General features: G+C 36.8%; 2 protein-coding genes across 2 annotated transcripts in view; both read left to right on the forward strand.

Annotated features, from left to right (window-relative positions):
* The first annotated feature begins 1,500 nt into the window (after window positions 1–1,500).
* Window positions 1,501–12,607, forward strand: TMEM237 (transmembrane protein 237). The gene is made up of 8 exons (XM_058439750.1): window positions 1,501–1,613; window positions 2,856–3,190; window positions 3,715–3,852; window positions 7,176–7,296; window positions 8,399–8,556; window positions 10,766–10,889; window positions 11,197–11,388; window positions 12,468–12,607. The coding sequence occupies exons 2-8, from the start codon at window positions 3,181–3,183 to the stop codon at window positions 12,547–12,549; spliced, it is 825 nt and encodes a 274-aa protein (XP_058295733.1). The 5' UTR covers window positions 1,501–1,613; window positions 2,856–3,180; the 3' UTR covers window positions 12,550–12,607.
* Window positions 12,524–13,130, forward strand: part of LOC116810447 (cation channel sperm-associated targeting subunit tau-like) — a 122,260-nt gene continuing 121,653 nt past the window's right edge. Inside the window, exon 1 of the mRNA XM_058439736.1 lies at window positions 12,524–12,541. The gene's annotated coding sequence lies outside the window, so the exon portion shown is untranslated. The remainder of the gene's footprint in view (window positions 12,542–13,130) is intronic.

Consider the following 13,130-nt stretch of genomic DNA (forward strand, 5'->3'; position numbering starts at 1 on the left):
AGTTTAAGCTGATTTTAATCAGTGACAAGTAAGAGTTCTTAATCTGCTTAATCCACTTTATTAATAGACAGTAGGGAATATGTATATGTAGGTTCAGAAAATATTGACATTATTTTATTAGCAGTGTTACTAAACCACTTAATTATAAACAGTAAACTAGTTTGTAAACTAGCTATTACATGAAAGCTAATTTTATTTTAAATTTGTAATGATTTAAGTCAGTTTTCACTGTGAATATTAACAGGTTTCTAATTAATTGTTTCTTTTTTTGTCTTTGTCCTGCTGATTAAATTTGTTTGGTGTTATATGACGTGTTAGTCAAGGTGAGTTAGTTTAATGTGAATATAAAATTTTCTAAATATAGTATTTGGTGTTCAAATATTAGTTTGATTCCTTGATTTGTTTCTCTTAAAACTGAATCTGAATGGTGGAATTTGTAATTCTACAATACGTTTTTGTCAAATAATCTCCCATGACTACTATTTAAAAATTGTCATTGATATATAGCACTAGATGACCTTACCATTATAAAAGCACTTCATCCCTGAATGGGGTCACCCAGCACATAACTGTTGGCTAATTTGTAGCTCTATAATGAGGACTGCACCTTCCTTTGTCTCGTTTAGTCAGGGTAGACAAGGTTATACTATACTAAAACCCCCAAATCTCAGTGACTTAGTATCACACAGGGTTATTTCTAATTAATATAAAGTCTGCTCTGGCAAAAATGGGGGACCATTACCTTTCACTACCTTTTTACTATTGATATAGCAGTCTAGGCTACTTTTTTTTTTTAATTTTTTTTTGAGACAGAGGCTTGCTCTGTTGCCCAGGCTGGAGTGCAGCGGTGTGATCTTGGCTCACTGCAATCTCTGCCTCCTAGGTTCAAGTCATTCTCCTGCCTCAGCCTCCTGAGTAGTTGGGATTACAGGCGTGTGCTACCATGCCCGGCTACTTTTTGTATTTTTAGTAGAGACAGGGTTTTGCCATGTTGGCCAGGCTGGTGTCGAACTCCTGAGCTCAAGTGATCTGCCCGTCTTGGCCTCCCAAAGTGCTGGGATTACAGGTGTGAGCCACTGCGCCTGGCCTGCAATCTAGGCTACTTCTATGCTGTGGTCCCACCATCTTAACATGAGGCTTCCTCAGTTACCACAACAAGGGAAGAGAAAACTGGAAGATTACTCACTGGCTTTTTCAACGTTTGGCTCTGAAATGACACAGATCACTTCTGCTCACAGCCTATAGGCCAGAACCAGTCATAGACTACACCTATGTGCAAGGAGGCTGGGAAATATAGGGGATCAGATGAATATTTGTTGAACCCACTTTCTGTGTCATGGTTTCTAACATTACTGACCCGCAGTGTGCTACTGGTACCACACTGTGGGCTCTCTCTGATCTTCTCAATTTCTTGCCTTCTTCCCCTAATCTATGAATGTTTGCCAGACCCAGGGAAGAGAGGGAAAATTCTTCCCTGTTTAACAGTTCTCTTCTGAGTGTTCTCTGCATTGAATTTTAGGCAGCCTTTTCTGTTGACGTTTTTTCCTGCTTTATAGATGATATTCCACTTAGTCGTCCTAAGAAAAAGAAGCCCAGAACAAAAAACACACCAGGTAAGACGTTATTGTTTGTTGTGTGGGATCACAAGTTTTCCCAGGACCTCAGGCGTAGTAAACATCACAGATAAGGGAGAAGTAAGGCCCCAGCAGCCCCAAATCTCCACTTTGTTGAGGATAGAATTAAGGCCAGTTTGAAGCAGTGGAATTCCTGGTGGTGGTGGGGTGCAGGGCAGTGGGCAGCCTAAGGAGTATCTGGACGCATTCATGGAATAGAAGGCGGTGCCATCTAAGCTCCTATTTCCATGATATTCCTGGACTCTTTAAGGTCTTTTATCCCCAGACAACATACATGGTTTTAAGCTATGATTGACTCCAGACCCTTGAACAAGATACTGAATTTAGAAACACAGAGTTCTTATATCTCACTTCAGTCAGAATATCTCTACATTAGAGCGTGAGTCTGAAGGCATGGCCACATCATCATTTAAATAGTAAAACTTCAGTCATGAGCAGAACTCGTTTTTGTCTTAGTCATCCACTAATAATCCTGGAAGTTGCATCTGTAACTCTAAACTCAGCACATCTAGAATCCATCGTCGCCTTTAAGAATAAATAATTTTTTTACGTCTCATGATTTTCTGTTAATGGAACCTGCCATTTTCCCAGCACTCAGGCTTGAAACCTCAAGGTTATCTTTACCTGATCCTTTAACTTCACTCTTTACTTGTGACCTCTCACACTCCTAAAAGGTTTCTGTGGTTGCTGCTCCTTTTTTAAAACAAACAAACAACAACAACAAAAACATAAAAGGAATCATACATACTATCTTTGTTTCTTAATACATAGAGTTCTATGTATTCTTAAACAGTGACTTCATTGTATTACATGATAACGTACCATAATCACTGGTCTGTTATTTATTTAGGTTATTTCCAATTTTTCATTCCAACAATGTTGCAGTTCTGCATAAAATGGTGGTAGGGAAGAAGTACATCTGTAGGATGGATTGCTAGCAGTGGAACTGCTAGGTGCAAGATGTGTGCGTTATTAGTATGACTGACTCTGCTAAATTACCTTAAGGAAGCTTTAGTTATTATCTTGCTACCTGTAGAGTCTGAGAGTGTCTCATTCTCTAAATCCTTAACAACATTAGACAATATCAATCTTTAAAATTTTTTTGTTAATTTAGTGGGGGGAAAGTAGCTTATTTTAGTTTGCATTTCTCTAAATACTAGTGAGGTTAAACATTTTCATTTGTTTATTGATACATTTCTTTTTTTTTTTTTTTTTTTTGAGATGGAGTCTTGCTCTGTTGCCCAGGCTGGAGTGCAATGGTGTGATCTCGGCTCCCTGCAACCTCCGCCTCCTGGGTTCAAGCGATTCTTCTGCCTCGGCCTCCTCGAGTAGCTGGGACTACAGGCGCATGCCACTACACCCGGCTAATTTTTGTATTTTTAGTAGAGAGGGAGTTTTGCCATGTTGGTCAGGCTGGTCTCAAACTCTTGACCTCAGGTGATCCACCTGCTTTGGCCTCCCAAAGTGCTGGGATTCCAGGCATGAACCACTGTACCCAGTGCAATTTCTATTTCTTCTTTTGTGAAGAAGACAAGCAAGGAAGGGAATGCAGTCAGGTATGTGTTGAAATTCTTTTAAAAGATTTCATGAGGGAAGAAGTTGAAGTGAATGACCAAATGAAGAGATTTATAAATTACCTGCTAACTCCAATTATCCATGATGACTTTGTCATTCTTTAACTTACTAATGAAGGACTTTACTATGTAGAGGCTGATGAAAATTCTTAAGGCAAGAGGCAAGTAAGAGAATTCTTTATGGTATCAGTTTTTACAATGTTTTCCACCTTTTTCAAAGTTCTAAATGTTCTGAAGCAATTTCTCCTCCTCCTATCTTTTGCTCTTCTTTTTAGCCCCCTCTTTTTTTCTTCCTCAGCCTTTCTTATTCCTTCATTTATTTCTTTTCCTAACTTAAAGCCCAAAGTTACAGGTGAGGAGGAAGGAAAGATTTGGGGGATAATTAGTTCTGAAAGAGATGGGGTTATTCTGTAGGAAACATTCTAGTTACCTTTTCCTCCATCTTTTTAAGATTCAGTGATCTTTGCTCGAGTAATCTCATTTTTTTCTACTCTGTTTTTCTATAGCAAGTGCTTCTTTGGAAGGCCTTGCTCAGACTGCTGGTCGAAGGCCCTCTGAGGGTAGTGAGCCATCAACTAAAGAACTCAAAGAGCACCCAGAGGCTCCTGTTCAAAGAAGACAGAAAAAGACAAGGCTACCTCTTGGTATGTGAAGAAACCAAGGTTAGGTTGTGATAGCACTTGTGATTTTGATGACATAATAAAAACCTCTCTGCTCTCATTTCTTTCCCCCTATCCATATCCCACAGGTGGTTTCTTGCTTTTATGTTTAAAATATTTACCACTAGAATAACTCCAATGGCTTAAGCCAAGAATACTTTACAGGTCTCTTTTGATCATATATGTATAGATTATGAGAGGAAGGCAACAAATACAGGTTTAAACAGAAAGTTCAGATCTCAGTGCATAGAAAAATCTAGTAAATGATGAAATGGACATTTCAGATTAGTGGGGAAATGATAGATTCTGTACTAACAATAATATAATGAAACAACAACTAACATTTGTTCAGTCTTTCTATGTCCCAGGCAGTTCACAAGGTAAATAAAATACTATACCATTTTTGGCCTATCAAATTGGCAATGCTTTTTTCAAATTATAAAATCCAATATTGATGGGAAATGGGTGCACTCATGCTTTGCTCGTAGGAGCATAGATACAGCCTGTCCGGATTTCTGGGAATAGTAGTGAATTCAATACCTGCAGTAATTAAAGGATGTTAACTGCAGCATTATTTATAAGAGTAGAAATTGGTAATGACCCAAATATTTAATGGTGTGATACTGGCTAAATAAATCATACTTTATCCATAAATAGGAACCAGGTACCCATTAAAAGGATTGTTAGGGTGACACGGATAATCATCAGTTGTGTATTATTAGATCAAAGAACAAAGGTTATAAAATAGTATGTATTGGAGGATCCCATTTTTGTAAAATATACTATGTTAATTTCTTAGGGTTGCCATAACAAATTACCACAAACTGTGCGACTTAAAACAACAGTTTATTTTTTTCATAGTTCTTAGGTGAGAAGTCCAGAATCAAGTTGTCTGCAGGACTATGCTCCCTCTGAAGTCTCTAGAAAAGAATCCTTCCTTGTTTCTTCGAGCCTCTTTTTTTTTTTTTTTTTTTTTTTGATGGAGTTTCACTCTTATAGCCCAGGCTGGAGTGCAATGGTGCGATCTCAGCTCACTGCAACTTCTGCCTCCCAGGTTCAAGTGATTCTCCTGCCTCGGCCTCCTGAGTAGCTGGGATTACAGGCATCTGCCATGATGCTCAGCTAATTTTGTATTTTTTAGTAGAGACAGGGTTTTGCCATGTTGGCCAGGCTCGTCTTGAACTCCTGACCTCAGGTGATCTGCCCACCTTGGCCTCCCAAAGTGCTGGGATTACAGGCGTGAGCCACCGTGCCGGGCCATTTCTTCTAGCTTCTTATGGTTGTTGACAGTCCTTGGCATTGTTTGACTTGTGGTGGCATAATGCCAATCTCTGCTTCCATCTTCACATTTTTCCTTGTGTGTCTGTGTCCACATTTCCCTCTTGTTATAAGGATATCAGTCGTTGGATTTAGGGCCCATTCTAATCTAGCATGACCTCATCTTAACTTGATTTCATCTGCAAAGACTCTATTTCCAAATAAGGTTACACTCACAGGTATTATGAGTTAGGACTTGAACGTATCTTTTTTTGGAGCACAGTTCAACCCAGAACGTAAATATGTACATACATCTACATAGTAAAAAGAATGGAAGAATATAGCAATGTTACAGTGGTAGAAGTTTTAGAAGGAGGAAGTATGATTTTTAAAGTTTTCTTCCTTCATTTATATTTTACTAATTTTTTGTATTTTGAGCATTATGACTTTTATAATAATTAGAAAAATGACAAAGGGTTGTACTGGAGTAAAACTCAGGGAAGGAACAAAGATGGGGAGATTAGTGCTCTCCTATTAACATCAGCCTTTATTAATAATTTATTATAATTTTCCTAATTACTTGTCCTTCTAGAAAACGGCGTGTCTTGATTGGATGGAAGAATTATAGGAGTAGAAGGGCAGGAACTAGAAAAGTCAGGAGAATGGAACCTAATTTTGGAAGGCAAGTTGAAGTGGGATGCCACAGTGCCTGGGGGCACTGAGGGTCTGTGAGGAGAACGAAGGGGCAGATGATGGCAGAGGAAGGAAAAGAGACAGAAATGGTGCTCAGACTAGCTTTAACTACTCTACAGTTTATTTCATTAGTGGCAGTAAATGTAGTTTCATTAAAACTACCCTTTTAGTAATTTAATTAGGATACAAGTTTAAAAATCAAGATGGATACCAATACCTAGTTTTATAATTTGTGAAAAGTGTGTTTACAGAAATGACCTTTTTTAGAAAATTCAAGACCCAACTAAGTTTTGAATCAAAAAGGACCTGTCATTGCCATTCCAAAGTACACCAAGCCTGGCAGGTTCAGCTTTCTCAGTTTCTGGATTTAAAAATTGTGTTTTCGTTTATTTTGTTCAGGATGGTAGGCTCTACTGCTTGCATTATATTTCCAGTCGAGGCTGTAAGTATTTTATTACAATAGAATTGTAAGGTCTTGAAGGTATTCCAGGGAGCTAGTATTTCCAGGTAGGAAGAGTAGCTAGTGGATTAGAAGGAGGCTTCACTGACTCATTTAAACTTAATACCTACCGTGTGTGCAGAAAAGAGTTAATATAGCAGACCTGAGACTGCCATCTTTGGAAAAGCCTGCTGATGAGATTGGCCCTTAGCTGGCATCTGGGAACTTGGATGATAAACAGCTCCCTACACTGATAGAAAACTTTCCCTAAATTATAAGGTGGCTCACTGTGCATTTGTGCACACAAAGTGATTTTTGCTGAACATCTGCTTCCCTTCCGGGCATCCAGAATTTTGGTATGTGCTAGGCTTATGTGACTAGCCCCTAACCTTGGGCACTGTCTCTGATGAGCTTCCCTTGTACAACATGTGTCACATATGTTGTCACAACTCATTACTCTCCAGTAATGTTAGCGCATCCTATTTGACTCCACTGATAGAGGACTCTTGGAAGCTTGTACTTGGTTTCCTCTGGACTTGGTCCATGTGCTTTTTCCTTTTGCTGATTTTGCTTTAAATCCATTTGCTGTAGTAAACGATAATTGTGAGTGTGATGATTTCCAAGTCCTGTGAGCCCTTCTAGAAAGTCAGTGAACCAGGAGATAATCTTGGGAATCTTCAACACAGCCTGGGTATTGGGTTACTTAATTTTTTTCCATATTGTTTGGCATTACAATTTCAATTTTTACATTGAGATTTTAGAAGTATAACATTTTTAAAAAATTAAAAATTTGTAAGATAGTGAAAACATTTTTGCCCAATTAAAATTCTTGAAGTTCTTTTCTCTTATACAGGTCTTGTACATTACTTTTCTTTTTATGTTTTAGTTATTTGAAAAGTTAAATTTATTTTGTTTTCAGAATTGGAGACTTCCTCCACCCAAAAGAAGTCATCTAGTTCATCTGTATTACGGAATGAAAATGGTATTGATGCGGAGCCAGCTGAGGAGGCAGTTATTCAAAAACCTCGGAGGAAGACAAAGTAAGAATTTATTTATTCTTCTAACTATTCTCCAGGATTACCCTGATGCTTTGTTTGGAGCTCCCAAACAGTAGCTTCTCATTAAGTCTTATTACATACTTGTATTTGTATACCTCTAGGATAAGTATTATTACAACAAATCAGTTAAACCAATCTAATGATAAATTTGAGAAGAGTAAACCACTGAGAAAATAAAAAAAATTAAGATTGTACTTAAATAAAAATACTTAAGAGACATCTCTAAAAAAGAGGAACACAAATAGAATATATAAGTAGCAAAAGTAAACATTAAGGATATTTAAAAATTAAAGATAATTGAAATAGACTATTGTGATTTATTTTCTTATGTTAACAGAATTCAAATTATGATTATTTCAGGAATAAGTAAAACTGTGTTTTAGCATTAAGATAAAATGAGTAGTATACTTTAAAGAAATAACACTGGAAGGCATATATATAGCACTATTATTTGTATTTGAAAATGAACCTACAAATAGTGATCAATGTCTGTGTTAGTCCATTCTCACACTACTAATAAAGACATACCCAAGACTGGGTAATTTATAAAGGAAAGAGGTTTAATTGACTCATAGTTCAGCATGACTTTGGGGTGCCTCAGGAAACTTACAATCATGGTGGAAGGTGAAGCAAACACACCCTTCTTCACAGGGCAGCAGGAAGGAGAAGAATTAGAGCTGAGTGAAGGGGGAAGCCCCTTACAAAACGATCAGATCTCCTGAGAACTCACTATCACCCGAACAGTCCCTTGACAGGTGGGGATTATTACAAGTCAAGATGAGATTTTGGGTGGGGACATAGCCAAACCATATCAGTGTCTATACAGAATCATACAGTTTTAAATTTGGAAAGAAGCTTACAGATCTAGTTCAGTCACTTCAATTTTCAAATGAGAAAACTGAAGCCCTCAGAAATGTAATTAACTTGCTGCACATAATAGTTAATAACTGATTTATTTGAGTAAAAACCAAATTTCTTAACTCCAAGTCCAGGGCCCTTTCCATTATATTTATAGCTAGTTCCTTATGTAAGTCTGTAAAAATTCAATAATCATTTCTTTTTCATACATACTTCCTTATTACAGGAAAACCCAGCCAGCAGAATTACAGTATGCCAATGAGCTAGGAGTAGAAGATGAAGACATAATCACTGATGAGCAAACTCCTGTGGAACAGCAGTCTGTATTCACTGCACCCACTGGCATTAGCCAGCCTGTAGGCAAAGTATTTGTGGAAAAAAGCCGTAAGTAGATGCCTTGTTTTAGAATATGAACTCTTTAAAAATTGTACAAGGATATCCTTTATACTTCTGGAAATCTGAATTAAGGAATTAAGCAAAACTATGTATAACAATTTATACATAAAACTAGTCATCATGCTATGATTCATGAGAGTGGAAAACTGGAAACAACCTAAATGTGAAATAGGAGAGGAATAATTTCAGTAAGTTGTGGTGTATCTATATAATAATATTCTTCACCATTAAACATAGTGCTTAGGGAGAATTTTTCATTTTATGGAAAGATTCTGATAAAAAATGAGCATATACACATGTGCACACACACACAGTTTGATCTATGCATAGGACAAAAGACTTGAAGGAAATAGGCTCGAATATTAATGCTGGTTGTTTCTGGATTTATGGGGTTATGGGTAATGTAAAGATCTTCCCCACCCCTGCCTGATTCTTTATTCTTTCTTGTGCTTTACCAGTTTGCTGTAATTGGTAGTAGTTGTGATGGGACAGATAATGATACAAATTCTACAACTGAAAATAAGAGAGAAAATACACGGTGATACTACCATTTAAATAAGAAATACAACATTATAGCTGTATATTCTTTTGCAAGATAGTTCTGACATTGTATAATGTATACTGGCTATGAGACTAGGTTTGCAGTGTATTTTAGCTCAGGCTGCTATAACAATACCACGGACCGAGTGGCTTAAACCATGGACATTTATTTCTCATAGTTCCTAAAGCTAGGAAGTCCAAGACAAGGTTCCAGCAGATTAGGTTATGGGAGAAGGTCCCTTCCTGGCTTGCCGATGGCTGCCACTGTGTCATCATGTGGCAGAGAGAGCTCTGGTGTGTCTTCCTCTTCTTAAAAGGACTCTAATCTCATCATGGGAGCTTCATCCTCATGACTTCATCGAAATCTAATTACCTCCCAGTGACCTCACACTCACTGGGAGGTTAGGGCTTCAACATATGAATTTTTGGGGGACACATTCAGTCTATAACACAGTGTTTAAGAAAAACCTACTCAAAGCATGATTATGACTATATACTACCATGGATATGTTAAAGATATGCTGCCTAAAGAACTCATCTGAAACAGAAAGAGTAGTCCTTAAAATTTACAATTTAGATTTTGTGTACATTGTTTTAGAACTCTACTTCATAAGATCCCATTTAAGGGATCTTGCAGTTCTTGGCCAATAAGAAACCTGTGGTCTAGAGAGGCTGACTTACCCAGTGTCTCACAGTTGATTAGAGTGGAACTGGGACTTGAACTGCGGTTTTATGACTTCTAGTCACTTGGTTTTATTCATCTACCATGTGGTCATTTAATTTACTGCAGTTCTTTTTCAAGCAGTATCACTTAATCCTCATTTTTATTCTTGCTTCACATAGCATAGAAATTTCCCTGCTAGAGTAACTGGCCATAAAAGGCACCAGTGGTTCTATTGTCTGCCCAGAAGTTGTCTTTTCTTAGGGAAAATTGTCACACCCCTGTCTTTCATCCTCCAAAACACCTGCAAACTGGGTTTGGTGAGGATAATTGAAATGGAACCTTTCCTGTTTCCTGAGGTCTATTTGTGGATTACTAGATATACAAGAAGGAGCCTCTGAATCAACAGTAAAAAGGCTAAAGCCCTGCTCATACAATTTTGCAGTGCCGACTCTTGAACTGATGTTCTTCACAGGAATGTTCTAAAGAGAAATTTATGAAGCAGCCCATTTCTTTCCTGTCATCCCAGAAAGCCATGATATACATCCTGACATCTTTTCCTAAGAAATTTAAAGTAGTTTTCAAATATTGACTTACCTTGATAGTATAGGCATATAAACTTTAACACTTCTGAAGTCTCTAAGTTAGAATTGTGTAGACTAGGTCATGTTAAAGGTTTCTAGACTTTATTCTGAGTTGAAAGTTCATTTTTTTAATTAAATATAATTGATTTCTGAAATTGTTACTTCACTTTGGATTGAGAAGAAAATACACTGACATCGCTTATTTTTCTTCAAGATGAAAAATTATGTTTAAGGAACCCAAAGAAAAGATCCTTCTGAAATAGGTACTGAGTCAAGGAGAATTTTCAGATACAACAGCAATATTTCAGTCTTAGTTTGCGGCTTCCTGAGTGTGAAATTAAAAAAAAAAAAAAAAAGGGCTACCAGGGCTTCTCTCTCGCTAGTTGTTAGTAATTACATTATGCGTTCTTAGGGAGATTCCACGCTGCTGATCGTTCAGAGTTGATAAAGACCACAGAAAACATAGATGTGTCAATGGACATGAAGCCTTCCTGGACTACCAGAGATGTGGCACTTACAGTACACCGGGCTTTCAGGTGGCCGCTTTTGTTGGACTTTTCTTAAAACAAATGTTAACTGAGTTCTGTAATTAAAGAAAAAAATAACCTCTTGGTTGTTCAATACTGTTAATGAAATGAAAACTTAAAATGGTAGGTAGGTATATTTTTTAAACATCCTCTTGGAATTGAATGATCTACCTATCAGTGTAACTAAAAAGAAAGAGCTTGCTTTTACTTGTCATGAAATACTGAATTTTATTCTTATATATGAAGAGATTTTAAACATGTTTTAGCTTTTTATTTTAGTAATTCATGTATAATAATCAAACCCTTTTCCATTCAGGATGATTGGTCTCTTTTCTCATGGATTCTTGGCTGGCTGTGCTGTGTGGAATATTGTTGTGATATATGTTCTAGCAGGAGATCAGCTATCCAACCTTTCAAACCTTCTGCAGCAATACAAGACCCTAGCGTATCCATTCCAGAGTCTTCTGTACTTGCTTTTGGCTCTGAGTACAATTTCAGCTTTTGACAGGTAATGCCTATGACTCCAGATCTGTCTAACTTCTTCAGGAGGAAATGCTGAGCAAAATGTGTCACTGACCATGACAGTTTTCAAAGTAGAATTATAGAGTATCAATATTACTTCAAAAAGTTTTAAGGCCAGTCTACTTCTGTTCTTTTTTGAGGGGATGAGACTATTGTAAACAAAATATTCCCAAAAGACTTCACCCATTCCAGCATCAATTCATAAGTCCAAAATTTCATCCAAATATAGTTAGCTCAGAAGTTCCTTAATATCATCTAAATCAGCTATAGGTGAGACTCAGAGCATTCGTATTTGTCTCCTAGCACTGCTGTAACAAAGTACCATACACTGGCTGGCTGAAAACAGCACATTTATTCTTTTACGGGTCTGGAGGCGAGCAGTCTGCAATCAGGATGTGGCCAGGGTTGATTCGTTTTTCGAGGGCTCTGAGGGAGCGTCTGTTTCATGCCCTTCCCCTCACTTCAGTGGTTGCCGACAGTCCTTGGCATTCCTTGGCTGTAGATGCATCACTCCAATATTCGCCTCTGTCGTCATGCAGCGCTTTCCCCCTGTGTATTCCTGTATCTGTGTCTCTTCTAATAAGGACACCAGTCATACTGGATTAGAGTTCATCCTAATGACCTTATCTTTATTTCATCTGCAAAGACCCTGCTTCCAAATAAGGTCACATTCATAAGTACTCCAGGTTAGGAGTTCAACATATATTTTTGGGAATACAATGTAACCCCTTTTAAAAAAAAATCCACCTAATTAGAGCCTAATGATATGGGTAATAGAAAGAGGTAGAAACTAATGAAATTTTGTAGATCAAGTTTAATTTTCTTTAGGATGTTTTAACCCCAAAGGAATGTTGTCCAAAGTAGTCTAGTTAGATGTTTTATGTGGCCTTTGTAAATAAGATAATTTTGTCATGTGTGTTAAGTATACACTGTAGCTACTTAAAACCTAGTAATAGTATATGTGGTAGCATTAGAATAGAGAAGGAAAAAACTGTAGTCAAGAAAGTGAAGTTTTCTTAGGAAGTTTACAACTGCGCTGTGACAAGAAGCTTTTATATTTTCTAGGATTGACTTTGCTAAAATATCAGTAGCAATCCGAAATTTTTTGGCCCTGGATCCTACAGCTTTAGCATCTTTCTGTGAGTAAACAGTTTAACTTGATAACTGTGTAATACTTGAGTTATACCATAATTTTGAACCAGGATAAATATAATTTTTTTAAAGTTGTATTACTGCTCCTTATAAACATTACCTATAGCTGTTCAGTGAATTTGTAATTAGAAACTTAAAAGGCATAATATTGATAGAATTATTTTTTCAATTGAGGTTCATCTAAATAACTTTGAAAAGCTTAATTTATTGTACTATATTACTTACTTTTTAACTTTCGTATTTTCTACTTTAAACAGATTCAGTGGGTATGGCCTTTTAATAACAAACACTATTTTATATCTTTCTGATCATTTAGAATGCATTTTGTTCTAAGTTTTGAGAATATTAATAAAACTAGTTTTAGGACCTTGAGCAAGTCATTTAACTTTTAAAAAGATCTTCTAAGTTCTTGTCAGTTCTAATGATGAAATAGTGAACATCTCAAAAGATCCTTCTGCACCTATTGTTCTCAAAAATTTATATAAGGATATCTGGCCTATTGAAATATATTTATTTGGTCAAATAAATTTCTTTTATATCATCAGTCACCAAAGTATAGATTATTTTCTTTTTTTT

Source organism: Hylobates moloch, unplaced genomic scaffold, assembly GCF_009828535.3.
Source record: "Hylobates moloch isolate HMO894 unplaced genomic scaffold, HMol_V3 SCAFFOLD_1, whole genome shotgun sequence".
NCBI lineage: Eukaryota > Metazoa > Chordata > Mammalia > Primates > Hylobatidae > Hylobates > Hylobates moloch.

What these genes read in the sequence shown, in the direction of transcription:
- TMEM237 (XM_058439750.1), top strand. An exon ending in AAAGACAAGGCTACCTCTTG is followed by an intron (nt 3,853 to 7,175) that starts GTATGTGAAGAA and finishes TTTTGTTTTCAG; the next exon opens with AATTGGAGACTTCCTCCACC. An exon ending in ACAGTACACCGGGCTTTCAG is followed by an intron (nt 10,890 to 11,196) that starts GTGGCCGCTTTT and finishes TTTTCCATTCAG; the next exon opens with GATGATTGGTCTCTTTTCTC.